Source organism: Saimiri boliviensis, chromosome 2 (assembly GCF_048565385.1).
Source record: "Saimiri boliviensis isolate mSaiBol1 chromosome 2, mSaiBol1.pri, whole genome shotgun sequence".
In the NCBI taxonomy this organism is placed as follows: domain Eukaryota; kingdom Metazoa; phylum Chordata; class Mammalia; order Primates; family Cebidae; genus Saimiri; species Saimiri boliviensis.
This window is the reverse complement of record NC_133450.1, coordinates 1,869,833-1,882,139: the sequence shown is the minus strand read 5'-3', so window position 1 is coordinate 1,882,139 and position 12,307 is coordinate 1,869,833. Positions and strand designations below refer to the sequence as shown.

At 60.4% G+C, this 12,307-nt stretch overlaps 1 protein-coding gene and 1 long non-coding RNA gene across 3 annotated transcripts in view; one reads left to right on the top strand and one right to left on the bottom strand.

Annotated features, from left to right (window-relative positions):
- PSTPIP1 (proline-serine-threonine phosphatase interacting protein 1) overlaps positions 1-12,307 on the top strand; it is a 43,408-nt gene that overhangs the window by 22,639 nt on the left and 8,462 nt on the right. Inside the window, exons 2-6 of one of the 2 annotated variants that reach the window (XM_003942983.4) lie at positions 609-709; positions 1,579-1,653; positions 9,391-9,425; positions 9,604-9,710; positions 11,945-12,007. In XM_003942983.4, coding sequence (XP_003943032.1) covers positions 609-709; positions 1,579-1,653; positions 9,391-9,425; positions 9,604-9,710; positions 11,945-12,007 — 381 coding nt within the window. The remainder of the gene's footprint in view (positions 1-608; positions 710-1,578; positions 1,654-9,390; positions 9,426-9,603; positions 9,711-11,944; positions 12,008-12,307) is intronic. The other variant, XM_010330839.3, reaches the window with a different exon arrangement.
- LOC141583453 (uncharacterized) lies at positions 6,196-11,947 on the bottom strand. The gene is made up of 3 exons (XR_012516065.1): positions 10,211-11,947; positions 8,954-10,092; positions 6,196-8,277 (listed from the first exon to the last, which is right to left on the bottom strand). It is a non-coding gene; the product is annotated as an uncharacterized LOC141583453 (long non-coding RNA).

The following is a 12,307-nucleotide window of genomic DNA, read 5'->3' as shown; positions in this document are numbered from 1 at the left end:
GCGAGGGATTCCGGAGCCCACAGAGAGCCCAGCACAGCGTCTGGCACATGGCTGGTGGCCAAGAAACTGTAATTGCTGTGATGGTCACGGAGACTGTACAGTGCTGGGGTGAGAGACAGGGACTCGAGCCAGACAGCCTGGGGTTCAAGGCCAGGCCAGCCACCTTCCAGCTGGGCTACTCTGGATGAGGTCGAATGTCACCCCGCTGCACCTCAGTTTCCCCACTTAGCTGAGTTAGGGATATTGGGAAGGTGGCACCATGACTGAGTGAATTTTGGGGCTGGCTGTCATCGGGGGACTTATGGGCAGCTCTTCCCATCGCTTTCACGCTAATGCGTCCCAGCCTTCGAGCTCTGCTGCCAGGCCAGGCACCCCCGGCCCTGTCAGCTGGGTGGGGCTCGTGGACGCACCTGTGGCCTCTGCAGATGCCAGGGGACCTCCTGTGTCCCTTCCTTCATGAGGCCAGGTCTGGAATCCCAAGAGCTTGCCCTGAGCAGGGGAGACGGAGGCAGGAGAGAGGCTGTTCCCGAAGGCGGTGGGAGGGCCCCCGGGGCTGTGCCCAGTGCCGTGGCCGTGGCCCTCATGTGTCCTTCTGTCCTGTGTCACAGTGCAGGGACTTCACAGCCCACACAGGCTATGAGGTGCTGTTGCAGCGGCTGCTGGATGGCAGGAAGATGTGCAAGGACATGGAGGAGCTGCTGAGGCAGAGGTGAGCTGCCAGGCAGGCCACAGGGAACGCAGGGCAGGAGGCAGGTGCCCTCCACCCGGCTCCTCTGGCAGTGGCCTGGGCCCCTGTCCCAACCCAGCCCTCTCAGAACATTCCTTGCTTTAAGAAGTCAGGAATAGCCGGGCGCGGTGGCTCAAGCCTGTAATCCCAGCACTTTGGGAGGCCGAGGCGGGTGGATCACGAGGTCAAGAGATCGAGACCATCCTGGTCGACATGGTGAAACCCCGTCTCTACTAAAAATACAAAAAAGTAGCTGGGTGTGGTGGCGCATGCCTGTAATCCCAGCTACTTAGGAGGCTGAGGCAGGAGAATTGCCTGAGCCCAGGAGGCGGAGGTTGCGGTGAGCCGAGATGGCTCCATTGCACTCCAGCCTGGGCAACAAGAGCGAAACTCCGTCTCAAAAAAAAAAAAAAAAAAAAGAGTTGTGGAAATCTGGGCTGGGTGTCGTCGCTCACGCCTGTAATCTCAGCACTTTGGGAGGCCAAGGCGGACAGATCACAAGGTCAATAGATGGAGACCATCCTGGCCAACATGGTGAAACCCTGTCTCTACTAAAAATACAAAAAAAATATCAGCTGGGCATGGTGGCGCGTGCCTGTAATCCCAGCTACTCAGGAGGCTGAGGCAGGAGAATTGCCTGAACCCAGGAGGCGGAGGTTGCGGTGAGCCGAGATTGCGCCATTGCACTCCAGCCTGGGTAACAAGAGCGAAACTCCATCTCAAAAAAAAAAAAAAAAAAAAAAAGAAGTCAGGAGTACGATTCTCCTGTGTTCCCTCAAACCTGGGCCTCCCCAGCTTGGGGGACCAAGGGGACAAGTCACTGATGAGTTTCAAATGCGCTGTCTGTGCAGGGCCCAGGCGGAGGAGCGGTACGGGAAGGAGCTGGTGCAGATCGCACGGAAGGCAGGCGGCCAGACGGAGATCAAGTAAGAGATCCTGGGCCCTGGGGCTCACTCCTCTCCTCTGCTGGCAGTTTCTGGGCCTTGAGAGGAGGTTTAGCGCTTCCTGGCATGGGGTAGGCTGGGCAGAACCAGGGAAGGTTTGGATTGCTCAGGAGGCATTGGGACCCCTCCTTTGGTACTGGGTTATCGGGTATTCAGAGTAAGGCCAGGTTCTGTGTGGGAGAAAACCCGAGGGTCTGAGTGCTGGAAAGGGTCTGGGCAGGGGAGGCAGGAGGCCATCCATCCTCTGTCATTTGCAGCAAAGCCTGCACCAGCGTGGGCGGCCTCCGCTGAAGTCCTGATGGGGCAGGTGACAGGCTTCTTCTCTGGCAGGCAAGCCCCCTGCAGCACTGGCTCAGCCTGGGCTTCAAGGATGGACATGTAGCCAGGGCCCGGGCCGGGAGGGGACACACCCGGGTTCCAGCACCAGCTCCTCACCCAGCAGTTGTCTGTCCAGGGGCTGCTGCCGACACGCACCGTGCCTCCATTTCCTCATCAGTGATGGGATAATCGCGCAGCCCTCCTCAACGGAGGCAGTGGGCCCAGGGGCTTAGCTGAGGCCTGGCTGTAGGGGAGGCTATCAGGGGAGTGGCTCTGATGAAGCAGGGGGTCTCCAGCCCTGCAGATCTCTGCGCGCAGACCGCTGGCGCTGGAGGAGGGAGGAGGAGAGGAGGCTGAGGTCAGGACAGTGCCACCGTAACAGTGGCATGCAGGGGCTGCTCTGAGAAGGCCCAGACTGCCCCCTGGGTGAGGACAGAGCCAGGTCGAGGGGCAGACAGACTGCCGGCTTCCAAGATCTTGAAAAGGCTCTGCAGCGTCATCCTGCTGAGGGGTGCTGAGGCCCGACCTGCAGCTGCTGCGGACCCCCTTTCCCTCCTGCCTGCTCCCCGAGACAGGGACTGAAAGTGCCATAGTCTGAAGGTCCCCCAAAGACACTGGGGACCCTGGTGGCTCCTGCTTCCAGCCAGGAGCGATTGCAGGAAGGCTTCCACGTGGCGTGAGCCGGGGAGATCCACGTGCAATGCCGGAAGGTTGTATGTGTGAGGCCAGAAAGTGTGTACGCAGCCCTGGGAGGACAGGCGCTCTCGGGATCCCTCGGAGCTCCGCTCCCGGCCCAGCCACTGGGAGCTGTGGTCTGTGGGCAAGTCGCTTCGCCTCTTCTCATCTCCCACTCCAGTGAGCTGCTGGGCAGATCTACTCTGAGGGCCTCCCAAGGGAAGCGCTGAGGGCCAGGTGCAGGCTGGGCACAGAGGAGGGCTCATGACATGCTGAGGAGTGAATGGGCGTCCGTGGGGAGGTGGCTTCTGCGGGAAGCAGTGCCCAGAGCTCTCAGGCAGGGGAGGGGCGGCTGTGCGGGCCTGGCAGCACCGCTGGGGGAGCCCCTCCCGGCCTCCAGGCCAGCTGGAAGAGTACTTTCCCGGAAAGACAGGGTACCTCATGGGGAGAACTGGAGACTCAGGAGAGGCGGACAGGACAGCCCCTGGCAGGGCACGATGGGAGCCACGCTGGAGTGTGTGTGACGCAGGCTCAGGGGGTTGTGAGTCACAGGGGATTTACAGCAGGGAAGGAGAAGCTACCCACGGGAAAATGCAGTGGGGGTGGGGAGCAGGGTGGGCTGCGGGAAGGGGGAGGTAGGCAGCATCTTGCTCCGTTTGTGTGACTAGGAAGGGGCCGAGTGGAGGCTCTGGGTGGCCCTGAGTGTGCCGTGGTTTTGCAAGGCCAGGTGGGGCGGGGTCTGCCCTCACTTATCCCCTGCGTGGTCCTGGATGGTCCTCCCTGTCTGAGTCCAGGGTCTGCACCTGCGGAAGGGCGTGGTCACTTGGAGAGGTGTTCTGGGCAGTCACAAGGACAGGCAGAGAGTGCCAAGCCACAGGGGTGCTAATGACAACCCCCAGGGCCCAGGGGCCCAGCTCCAGCCCTTCAGACATCAGGTGAGCTGTAGTCCCCTGCCGAGAGGCCCGAGCCGGCAGCCTAGACCATTTCCTTTAGGACCCAGCCCCTCCCTGGCTCAGAACCACAGGCCCTTGAGAAAACCACCTGGGCAGCTAGAGGCTGGGAGACCCTGGAAGGGGAGCCGCAGACCAGGGCTGGGAGCACTGTCAGAGCTGGCCTTGTGCCTGCCGGGGGAACTGAGCTGGGGTGAGGAGTCCCGGGCCCCAGGCGCAGCCAAAGCAGCAGCAGGAAAGGCAGAAACAAACCCCCGGGCCAGCAACCCAGACACAGAGCTTCCCAGGGCAGGCGGGGAAGTGGCACGGGTGAAACCTGAAGAGCCCGAGCTCCGCGTCATGGGCGGCCAGAGGAGCAGGGAAGAGCCAGTGCAGTGGACTGGGGGCCTCCCGGGAGGGAGGGAGCCCACCCCCACTCACCTCCTGCACTGGGCCGAGTCACTGCACACAGTGGGGCTCCCTAAGTGTTGCTGCTGACCCACGTGGCATGAAGTAGTGATGCCGAGACCATGCAGCTGTTCTTTCCAGTGTAGGCCAAGCGTCCACCCTCCATCCATGTAGTCACCATTTAATTGAGGACCTACTATGTGTCGTGGCCTGGATGCGTCAGGAGGATTCATTAATTTAAGATGAAATAAAATAAAGGGCTTTGCCATCCCTTAGCCAGAGCCCAGCACACTGAGGGTGACGTCCTTCTCCTTCCTAGTCCGTTGCATCAGGGCCCTCTTATGCCCCACCTCTTCCAGGAAGCCCTCCCGGACACCCTGCCTCGCCTCACTGTCAGAGTCTTGGCTTAGACCAGGTTACCTTTCCCCATGCCAACCTGAAGGGCTTCTGGTGGGGAAGGATGAGCGGTGGCTGGGGACCTGCCTCCTCTTGGACTCCTGGGGCTGTGTGTGTTGGCCCTCAGGAAAGGTAGCCCGGTTGCTCAGCATGGGGGTTTGTGGCCCATCCCTGAGGACAGGAAGCCCCTGGCTTCCCTGAGGCCCCAGCTGCCCCCCAGGTCTGTGGGATACCCCTTAAAGAACAGGCAGGAGCTGGGGGGATGGGAAGGCTGGGGACAGGCTGCAGAACCAGGACAAAAGCCAGGTTGGTAAGTGGCCCCATAAATAGCCTAGTGAGCACTGAGGCCGGAACTGGCCGGAGTCCCCAGCCCCGCTGCCTGAAGGTGCCGCATTTCTGCACATCCCCTGCCCTCAAACCAGCCAGGAGTAACCCTCAGGCTTGAAGGCTCAGGCCACTGAAATTAACAGGAGGTTACATCTTAGGTGATTTCTGACATGTACCTCCTTCGCATGTTACCTCAGCAAGCATCCATGGGCCAGTGGCAATGGACGATGGACAAGTAAGACCCAGTCCCCAAACTCTAGGGATCCCCACCAGCTCTTTCAGTGCCTTTTAAAGACAGCATTAGGCCGGGCGAGGTGCCTCACACCTGTAATCCCAGCACTTTGGGGGGCCGACCTGAGGACAGGAGTTCAAGACCAGCCTGAGCAACATGGTGAAACCCCATCTCTACCAAAAATACACAAATTAGCTGGGCATGGTGGCATGAGCCTGTAGTCCCAGCTACTCGGGAGGCTGAAACAGAAGCATCGCTTCAGCCCAGGAGGCGGGGGTTGCAGTGAGCCCAGATCGCTCTACTGGGCTGCAGAGAGAGACTTTGTCTCAAAAACAAACAAACAGAACCAGCTAGGATTAGCAGGGGGCTCATCAATACTGCTGACATCGGGTGTCCAGCCCTGCAGAGACTGCGCCTGACTCTCCCTTCCAGCCTCTGGGCCTTTGCTCCGGCAGGTTCCCTGTTCCTCCCCTGCCCAGCCCCACCCATCCCTCAAGGCCTGCCTGAAATGCCACCTCCCCCAGAAACCTGTCGTCCCCACCCCCTATTGCTCCTCCCGTCTCAGGTAAGGTGCTGGGGGTGCCATGTGCCCCCCGAAGCTGCACAGGGCAGGGTTTTGGAAGACAAAGGAAAATTGAGGCAGGCAGGGCTGGGCCAGCTTCCTGCAGCCCCTCTGTGGTTGGTGAGCAGGGCAGCCACCAAGGGGTGCGAGTTTGAATCCTCACATCCCCGCCTCACCCCTACTTGTCGCAAACCAAAAATGCTGTGGTTTTCCTGTCAGAGAGATTTTTTTTTCATGGTTTCTCTTCCTCTGAACTCAGAGAGAGTGATGACTTCGCTGAGGATACTGGTGGGAGTGAGCCGGGCCCTGTTCCTGTCAGGGGTCCCCTGACGCTGGCTCGCTGTGGGCACAGCCTCAGCACAGGGAATCAAGAGGGCCACTCCTGTCAGTTGCTGGGCAGGCTGCGGTGGGGACAGAGCAGGAAACACACTGGAAATCTAGACGCTGTTTGAGCACAGAATTTCAGACTGAGCTTCCTGAGAGCCCAGTCAAAAAGGGCAATGGGATGAGTTACACGTGAAGGCACTGGACACAGATGGCAGGAGGTAGAGGCCTATGCAGGGACCCTGTCCTTGACAGGTGATCGAGACCCAGTAGAGGCGCTCAGGGACATCTTGACAGTTTCTCTGTGCAGCAGCAGCAGGGGGTGGGGGAGGGCAGGAGGGGGGCGGGGGAGGAAGGGGGAATTTCATAGGGCAGAGAATGACTTTATGGGGCGGGGGCTCCCAGATCCTCTGAAGGATCAGAGCTCAAGGCCGTTCACCTTGGCAGCTCTGGGGCAAAGCTGGGCTCCTCCCTCATGCACAGAGCTAAGGCTGCCTCCTTGAAAAGTCTGGGCCCAAGAAATGGAGAAGGAGTGTCCTGGGCCTCTTTGTGTGAGCAGAACTAGGATAGCCTGATGGTTCCAGCAGTGGGGACAGGGGACCTGCGGCAGGAAGGCCGGCAGCCCAGGGGACAGCAGAGGGGGCCTGGAGGGGCCAGAGCCTGCCCTAGGCAGAGGCAGCACCAGCATCTATGCGGCCCCCAAAGCCCAGCCAGGGCATGGGGGCAAACGCGAGTTCAAGGCGAGCACAGACTGTCACTGTCAAGACTGTCCTGGGGCGGGGACAGAGGCTGAATGTCCACCTGGCAGTGCTGTGGGTTCAGGCAGGCTTCCAGCTTCCAGGTGGGGGGCTGGGTAAAGGGCCAGCAGCATCCAGCACCTGCGAGTGCTTACAGCACCCCCCAGCCTGAGACCATGGGCCAGGATGGCCCGTAGGTGGCTTTGGGGTTGAGAAAGTCTAGGCTATGAGCCTGGGGACAAGGAGGAGGAGAGCCAGGCATTGCACCTGTCCTCAAGGGCTCGTGGTTCAGGGGGTGCAGACACAGACTAGGTTAGCCCACGGTGACATCAGTGCTCAGAAAGGACAGGAGAGGGTGCCAGGCAAAGACGTTGCAACAGAGATGGTCAAGTGCAAAGGCCCTGAGGCAAGATGGAGCCTGGCACCTGGAAGGAACAGGGGGAGGGGCAGAGAGCAGGGCCGACAGGTGGGAGGTGAAGGTGGGGGGCAGGGGCTGCGGTGGCGGTGGCAGCGAGCATGGGACAGGCACGAGATTTAGGAGATAAAATAGAAGGTGGTGGCAAGGAAGGGAGAGGACAGAGCCGGGGGCGACTCCTGGGTTTCTGGTGTGTACAGCTGGTGGACAGGGGAATCTTGGCTGAGTGGGGAGCCCTGCGGGAGGAGAGCTTTGCGGGGCAGGTGCTGAGTCTGGTTTCGGACAGCTGAATTTCAGGTATCTGTCAGATGTGAGACCCCAAAGGTGAGGGCCGGGCAGTAAGTCTGGGGATGCTGTGTCATGAAGGAGGGTGGCCCGAGGGTGGCGTGCATGAGGGCTGGGTGGGGGCACGGGGCACCGCGCTGCTTCTGGAGGCCTCTGTGAAGGGGGGCACTGCGCCGAGGGGTGCACTGACAGGAGGCAGCGTGATTGGAGGTGTCATGGCTGGTGAGGAGTCAGAGGCCTGAGCCCCGCAAGGGACGGTGGGGTCACCACACAGCCACCCCCTCTCCTTCCTCTCCCTGGGTTCCGCCTCCTTCCGCAGGGCGGCCAGGGGTGCAGCGTCTTCATCCCTCTGACCCTTGGCTTCTCATCTGTGAAATGGGATAATAAAGGGCTGGCAGATGGTGAGGTCTCGTCTCTCAGGCCAGCAGGTCTCACGTCTGGATGGGCACCAGCAGCACCCCGAAGCCTCAGCCTCAGGAGGACGGGGAGAAGCCTGAGAATCTGTATTTCTAACAGGCTCCGCGGATGCTGCTGCTGCTGGCCTGTGGACCTGACTTTGGGATCCACGAGTTTAGGGCGAGGGGCCTGGCCCCACAGATGTCCCCAGGCCCGGACCCCCAGGGCTCCTGGCGGGTTGCTGCCCCTCCTTGGCCTCCGCTTCCCCAGGTGTCCATCGAGAGGAGAAGCCCCCTGAGAAGCCTGCCTGGTGCGCTGCCCTCGCCCCCCAGGGCTGTCTGGCGGGAGTCAGGAGGCCGTGTGGCCGCCAGGGGGCGGGCGGGCAGCTCCACGGAGAAGCTGCGGGGAGAGCCGGATAAACGCCGGGTGTCCAGGTGGATGTGAACTTCAGATAACCACGAATTCTTTACGTGGCAGTGTGATGCCTCCGGCTTTGTTCTTTTCGCTTAGGATTGTCTTGGCTATAGAGACAATGGGGCTGGGAAGGGAGGGGAGGGTGGGGAGGGATAACGTGCGGAGAAATGCCAGATAATAGTGTGCACCTAAAGTAAAATAAATAAATTATTTAAAAATACATAAATAATAAAAAACAGAAACCATAAAATGTAAATGGCCAAAATGTGCTTGATCTGTATATATAATATAGATGAGAAATGGCAGTTACAAGAGGGGGAAAAAAAAGTAGGTTTTAGGCCGGGCGCGGTGGCTCACGCCTGTAATCCCAGCACTGTGGGAGGCTGAGGCGGGCAGATCACGAGGCCAGGAGATTGAAACCATCCTGGCCAACAGGGTGAAACCCCGTCTCTACTAAAAATACAAAAATTAGCTGGGTGTGGTGGCAGGCACCTGTAGTCTCAGCTACTCAGGAGGCTGAGGCAGGAGAATTGCTTGTACCCTCAAGGTGAGGGTTGCAGTGAGCTGAGGTGGTACCACTGCACTCCAGCCTGGTGACAGACCGAGACTCCGTCTCAAAAAAATAAAAAAATAAAAAATAAAAATACGATTTAAATACAACAAGGGGCATACTAAACTCAAAAAGTGCTCGTTCATCTGAGATTCACATTGCACAGGTGTTCTGTGTTTTATGTGCTCATTCTGCAGCCTTCCCCCCTGCCCATCATTCCCTCCCATGCCCGGTGCTGGGCCTTCCCTCCCTCCCTCCCTCTCTCCCTGGCAGACAGTGCCCACCCCTCACCTCCGGTGCCCTGCCCTGCTAACCTCTCCTATGGCCTTCCAGCCCCTCCAAACATCCCCTGGGCCACCTGCTGAGAGCCCGTCTGAACACTGTCCTCTCCCCTGCAGCCTCATCCTGGGGCCATTTGGCACCTGCAGAGGAGAGAGGGCTGTGACTGTGGGTTCAGGGGAGGGGGAGAGTCCCCTCTTCTCTAAGAATGCAGCCCGGAGCACGGATGGTGGGGGCATGGGCATTGGTACCTCCTACCACATTGCAGGAGTTTGATTGCCTTAATTTGCAGAGAGCTTTGCCTTCCAGAAATCACAGTTTGGGGCTCCAGTGGATGGTCACCATCTGGCTAGAGTCCCTTGGTTCTAGAGTGACCCAGGGTCTTTCCACCAAAATAAAAGTCCCCCGGGGCCAGCTGGACTTCAGGTTCCCGCCGTGTCCTCCTCCTGACCTGGGCCTGTCTGTTTTGCAGCTCCCTGAGGGCCTCCTTTGACTCCTTGAAGCAGCGTAAGTACCCTACCTTGAGGTGATGGGGTCTTCAGGGGCGTTGAGGCTGGTGGAGGGTTTCGGGGAACAGAAAATGAGGTGTTGGGCTGGGGCTGCGCTGGCCCAGATGGGTGAGTCGTGGCGGGCTGAGGCCCATCAGGTCTGACACCGGGGACCAGTGTCCATGCTCTGCCCCCAGAAATGGAGAATGTGGGCAGCTCACACATCCAGCTGGCCCTGACCCTGCGCGAGGAGCTGCGGAGTCTCGAGGAGTTCCGGGAGAGGCAGAAGGAGCAGAGGAAGAAGGTGAGGCAGGTGCAGGGGGCAGGAGGGCAACTCCCCCATCGCCAGCCTCTCAGTTGCTCTGCGGGTGGGGGGCTGACCCTCCCCGCAGAGCCAGTGGAGGGTGGCAGGGGGGTGGCGGTGGGACAGTACCCCAGGCTTTGGGGCTTGAGGGTGATCTGAAGTGGGTGGGGAGGGCAGAGGCCTGGCCGCTGGCACCAAGGCCAGCTCCCAGTCCCAGGGCCCCATGGAGGGTCCTTCCTGCCAAGCTGCCTCACGCTTGGGAAGAACCTGCTACGGCAGACTATGGAGAGTCTGTGGCAACTGGTGGGTGTCCAGCCGAGGCATCTGAGTTGTGAGGGATCACTGGAAACTGGCTTGAGTCCAAGGAGCAGGGCCGATGGTCCTGGAGAAAGGCAGACTTGCAGCCAGTCACCCTGCAGGACTGCCCAAGGTGGAGGAGTCAGACAGACTGGGGCGGGGGAGTTGTGTGGCATTGCTTAGCATCTGAAGGGACTTCTCACCCATACGTAGGGCATGGCTATCCTGAGACAGAGTGGCTGCATGGAAGTGAGGTCCCCATCATGGGAGGTGTGTAAGCAGAGGCTGGCAGATTCTTGTCAGGGAGGCTGCAGGGCTGGGGTTGCGGGTGGGCTCCCTGGAGGGCAGGCAGGATGCAGGCTGGCCTGGAGGCTGGACTTGCATATATGGGGATGGGGGCTCGGCCTCTCAGGGCCTTAGTGATGGCGGCGGTGCCCGGCGTAGGGTGGGAGGGCAGCATACAGACTCGATGCTTGCTTGGAGAAAAAGGATCATTGTAAAACTGAAAATGGAAAGTCACAACTGAGCCTGGAAGGGGAAGAAGCTGTACCTGAGGCTGGGGCCTGGCTGGGCCTGGGTGTCCTGGCCCAGCCACTTCCCAGCTCTGTGCCTCAGTTTCCCTCCCACGATGGGACACATATGTCTACCTCCCAAGTGCTGGGAGCTCAGCTTAAGCCATGCGCCCCTCTGTCTCTATGGACAGGGCTGCAGCTCTGGTTAGTGGCTCTGCTGGCAGAAATGGAAAGGGGTTGCCCGCGCCACCTGCCCATCCACCATCTGGGCTTTCCGGATTCTAAATATGGGGTTCTGAGCACACAGTGGGTCCCCAGAAGCCAGGCCAGGCTTGAGATGCTGGAGCAGGCACCCTCTGAGCTGGGACCTGCCGGCAGAGCCTGCAGAGAGCTTGCTGTGACGGAGGGACCCCGGCCCGGCTATTTTGGGCCCTCCTGTGGTCAGAGGAGCTGCAGTGGCTGCAAAGGCTGTTTTGGACAGAGCACTCCTTTCCCAGGTGGCCAGGGCCCCGCAGGCAGAGCTGAACTCTGTGTTGTAGTGTGTAACATGCGTGTCTGAGCCTGTGTGTGTGTGTGTGTGTGTGCTCGAGCTGCAGAGCAAGGACACATGCTCACAGGAGCATATGCACGTGCCCATCCTCCCCTGCTCACAGGAGCGTATGCATGTGCCCATCGTCCCCTGCATAGGGCTGCGAATGTGTCCTCGTCCAGCCCTGTGCACTTGGGTGTTTTGGGGTGTGTGTATGTGTGCCCACCTGCTCGTGCCTCGCTGGTCTCCCAGCTAACACAGAACCCCTCCCCTGAGACCCCAGGCACAAACTGGCTCAGCTCTCCTCCTGCCTGATAACCCAGTCTCTCTGTCCTGGCTGTGTTTCCTTCTCTGTCAGAAGAGGAAGCCCCTGGCACAGGGGCCCAGCGGCCGCTGTGCCCGCATGTGGCCTGTGGTTGCCTGTGGGTGACTGGAGTAGACTTGTGAGTGGCGTGCACAAGAAGGCCGGTGAGCGTGCGTGTGGGCAGCTGGGGATGGGGGCCTGTGTGCCTCCGAGTCCGTGTGGAACTCTGCATGCGTGTGTCAGAGTGTGCAGACACGTGTGAGCGACTGCTGTGCCTGCAGAGGCTCGGTGACGCAGGATGAAGGACTGTGCACACGTGTGTGGGGCTGGGGACTCCCCAGCTGCAGACCAAGCTCTGGCCAAGGTCTGCAGCAAGGACCTCACGGCACACCCATGCCTTGGGCTTCTCTGTGGCCTTCCGTGGTGAGGGTCGCTGTGAAGCAGCAGGCTCCGGGGGAGGGCGGGCAGCCTGTCACCCCTCTCCAGAGCCAGGAGAGGTGCTGCGCCTCATCCCAGGGACACCCCGTCCTCTTGGCCTAGGGGAGCGTCCCGAGGCCGCGGCCCTCGGCTCAGAACCTCGTGTCCCCTGCAGTATGAGGCCGTCATGGACCGGGTCCAGAAGAGCAAGCTGTCCCTCTACAAGAAGGCCATGGAGGTGAGCGCCAGGGCCTGGAGCGGTGGCCTTCCTTGCGATCCTGGGCTGTGGCCCCGGGCGGGGCATTTGGAACAGGCTGGCCTCGGCCTCTGTCCTGCCTGCGCTGGGCGTCACGGCCTGTGGGGATGGGCCCCGGCCCGTCCCTTGGGGAGCTCGTGACTGAAGGACAGATGAAGCCAGCTGGGGACTCCAGGGTGGAGGAAGGAGGGACCCCTGAGCTGGATCCTGCGAGGCATTGGGCAGGAAGCGGGAGGGGCTCTTAAGAGGGCAAGGCGTGGCCAGAGGCGTGGCCTCGCCGAG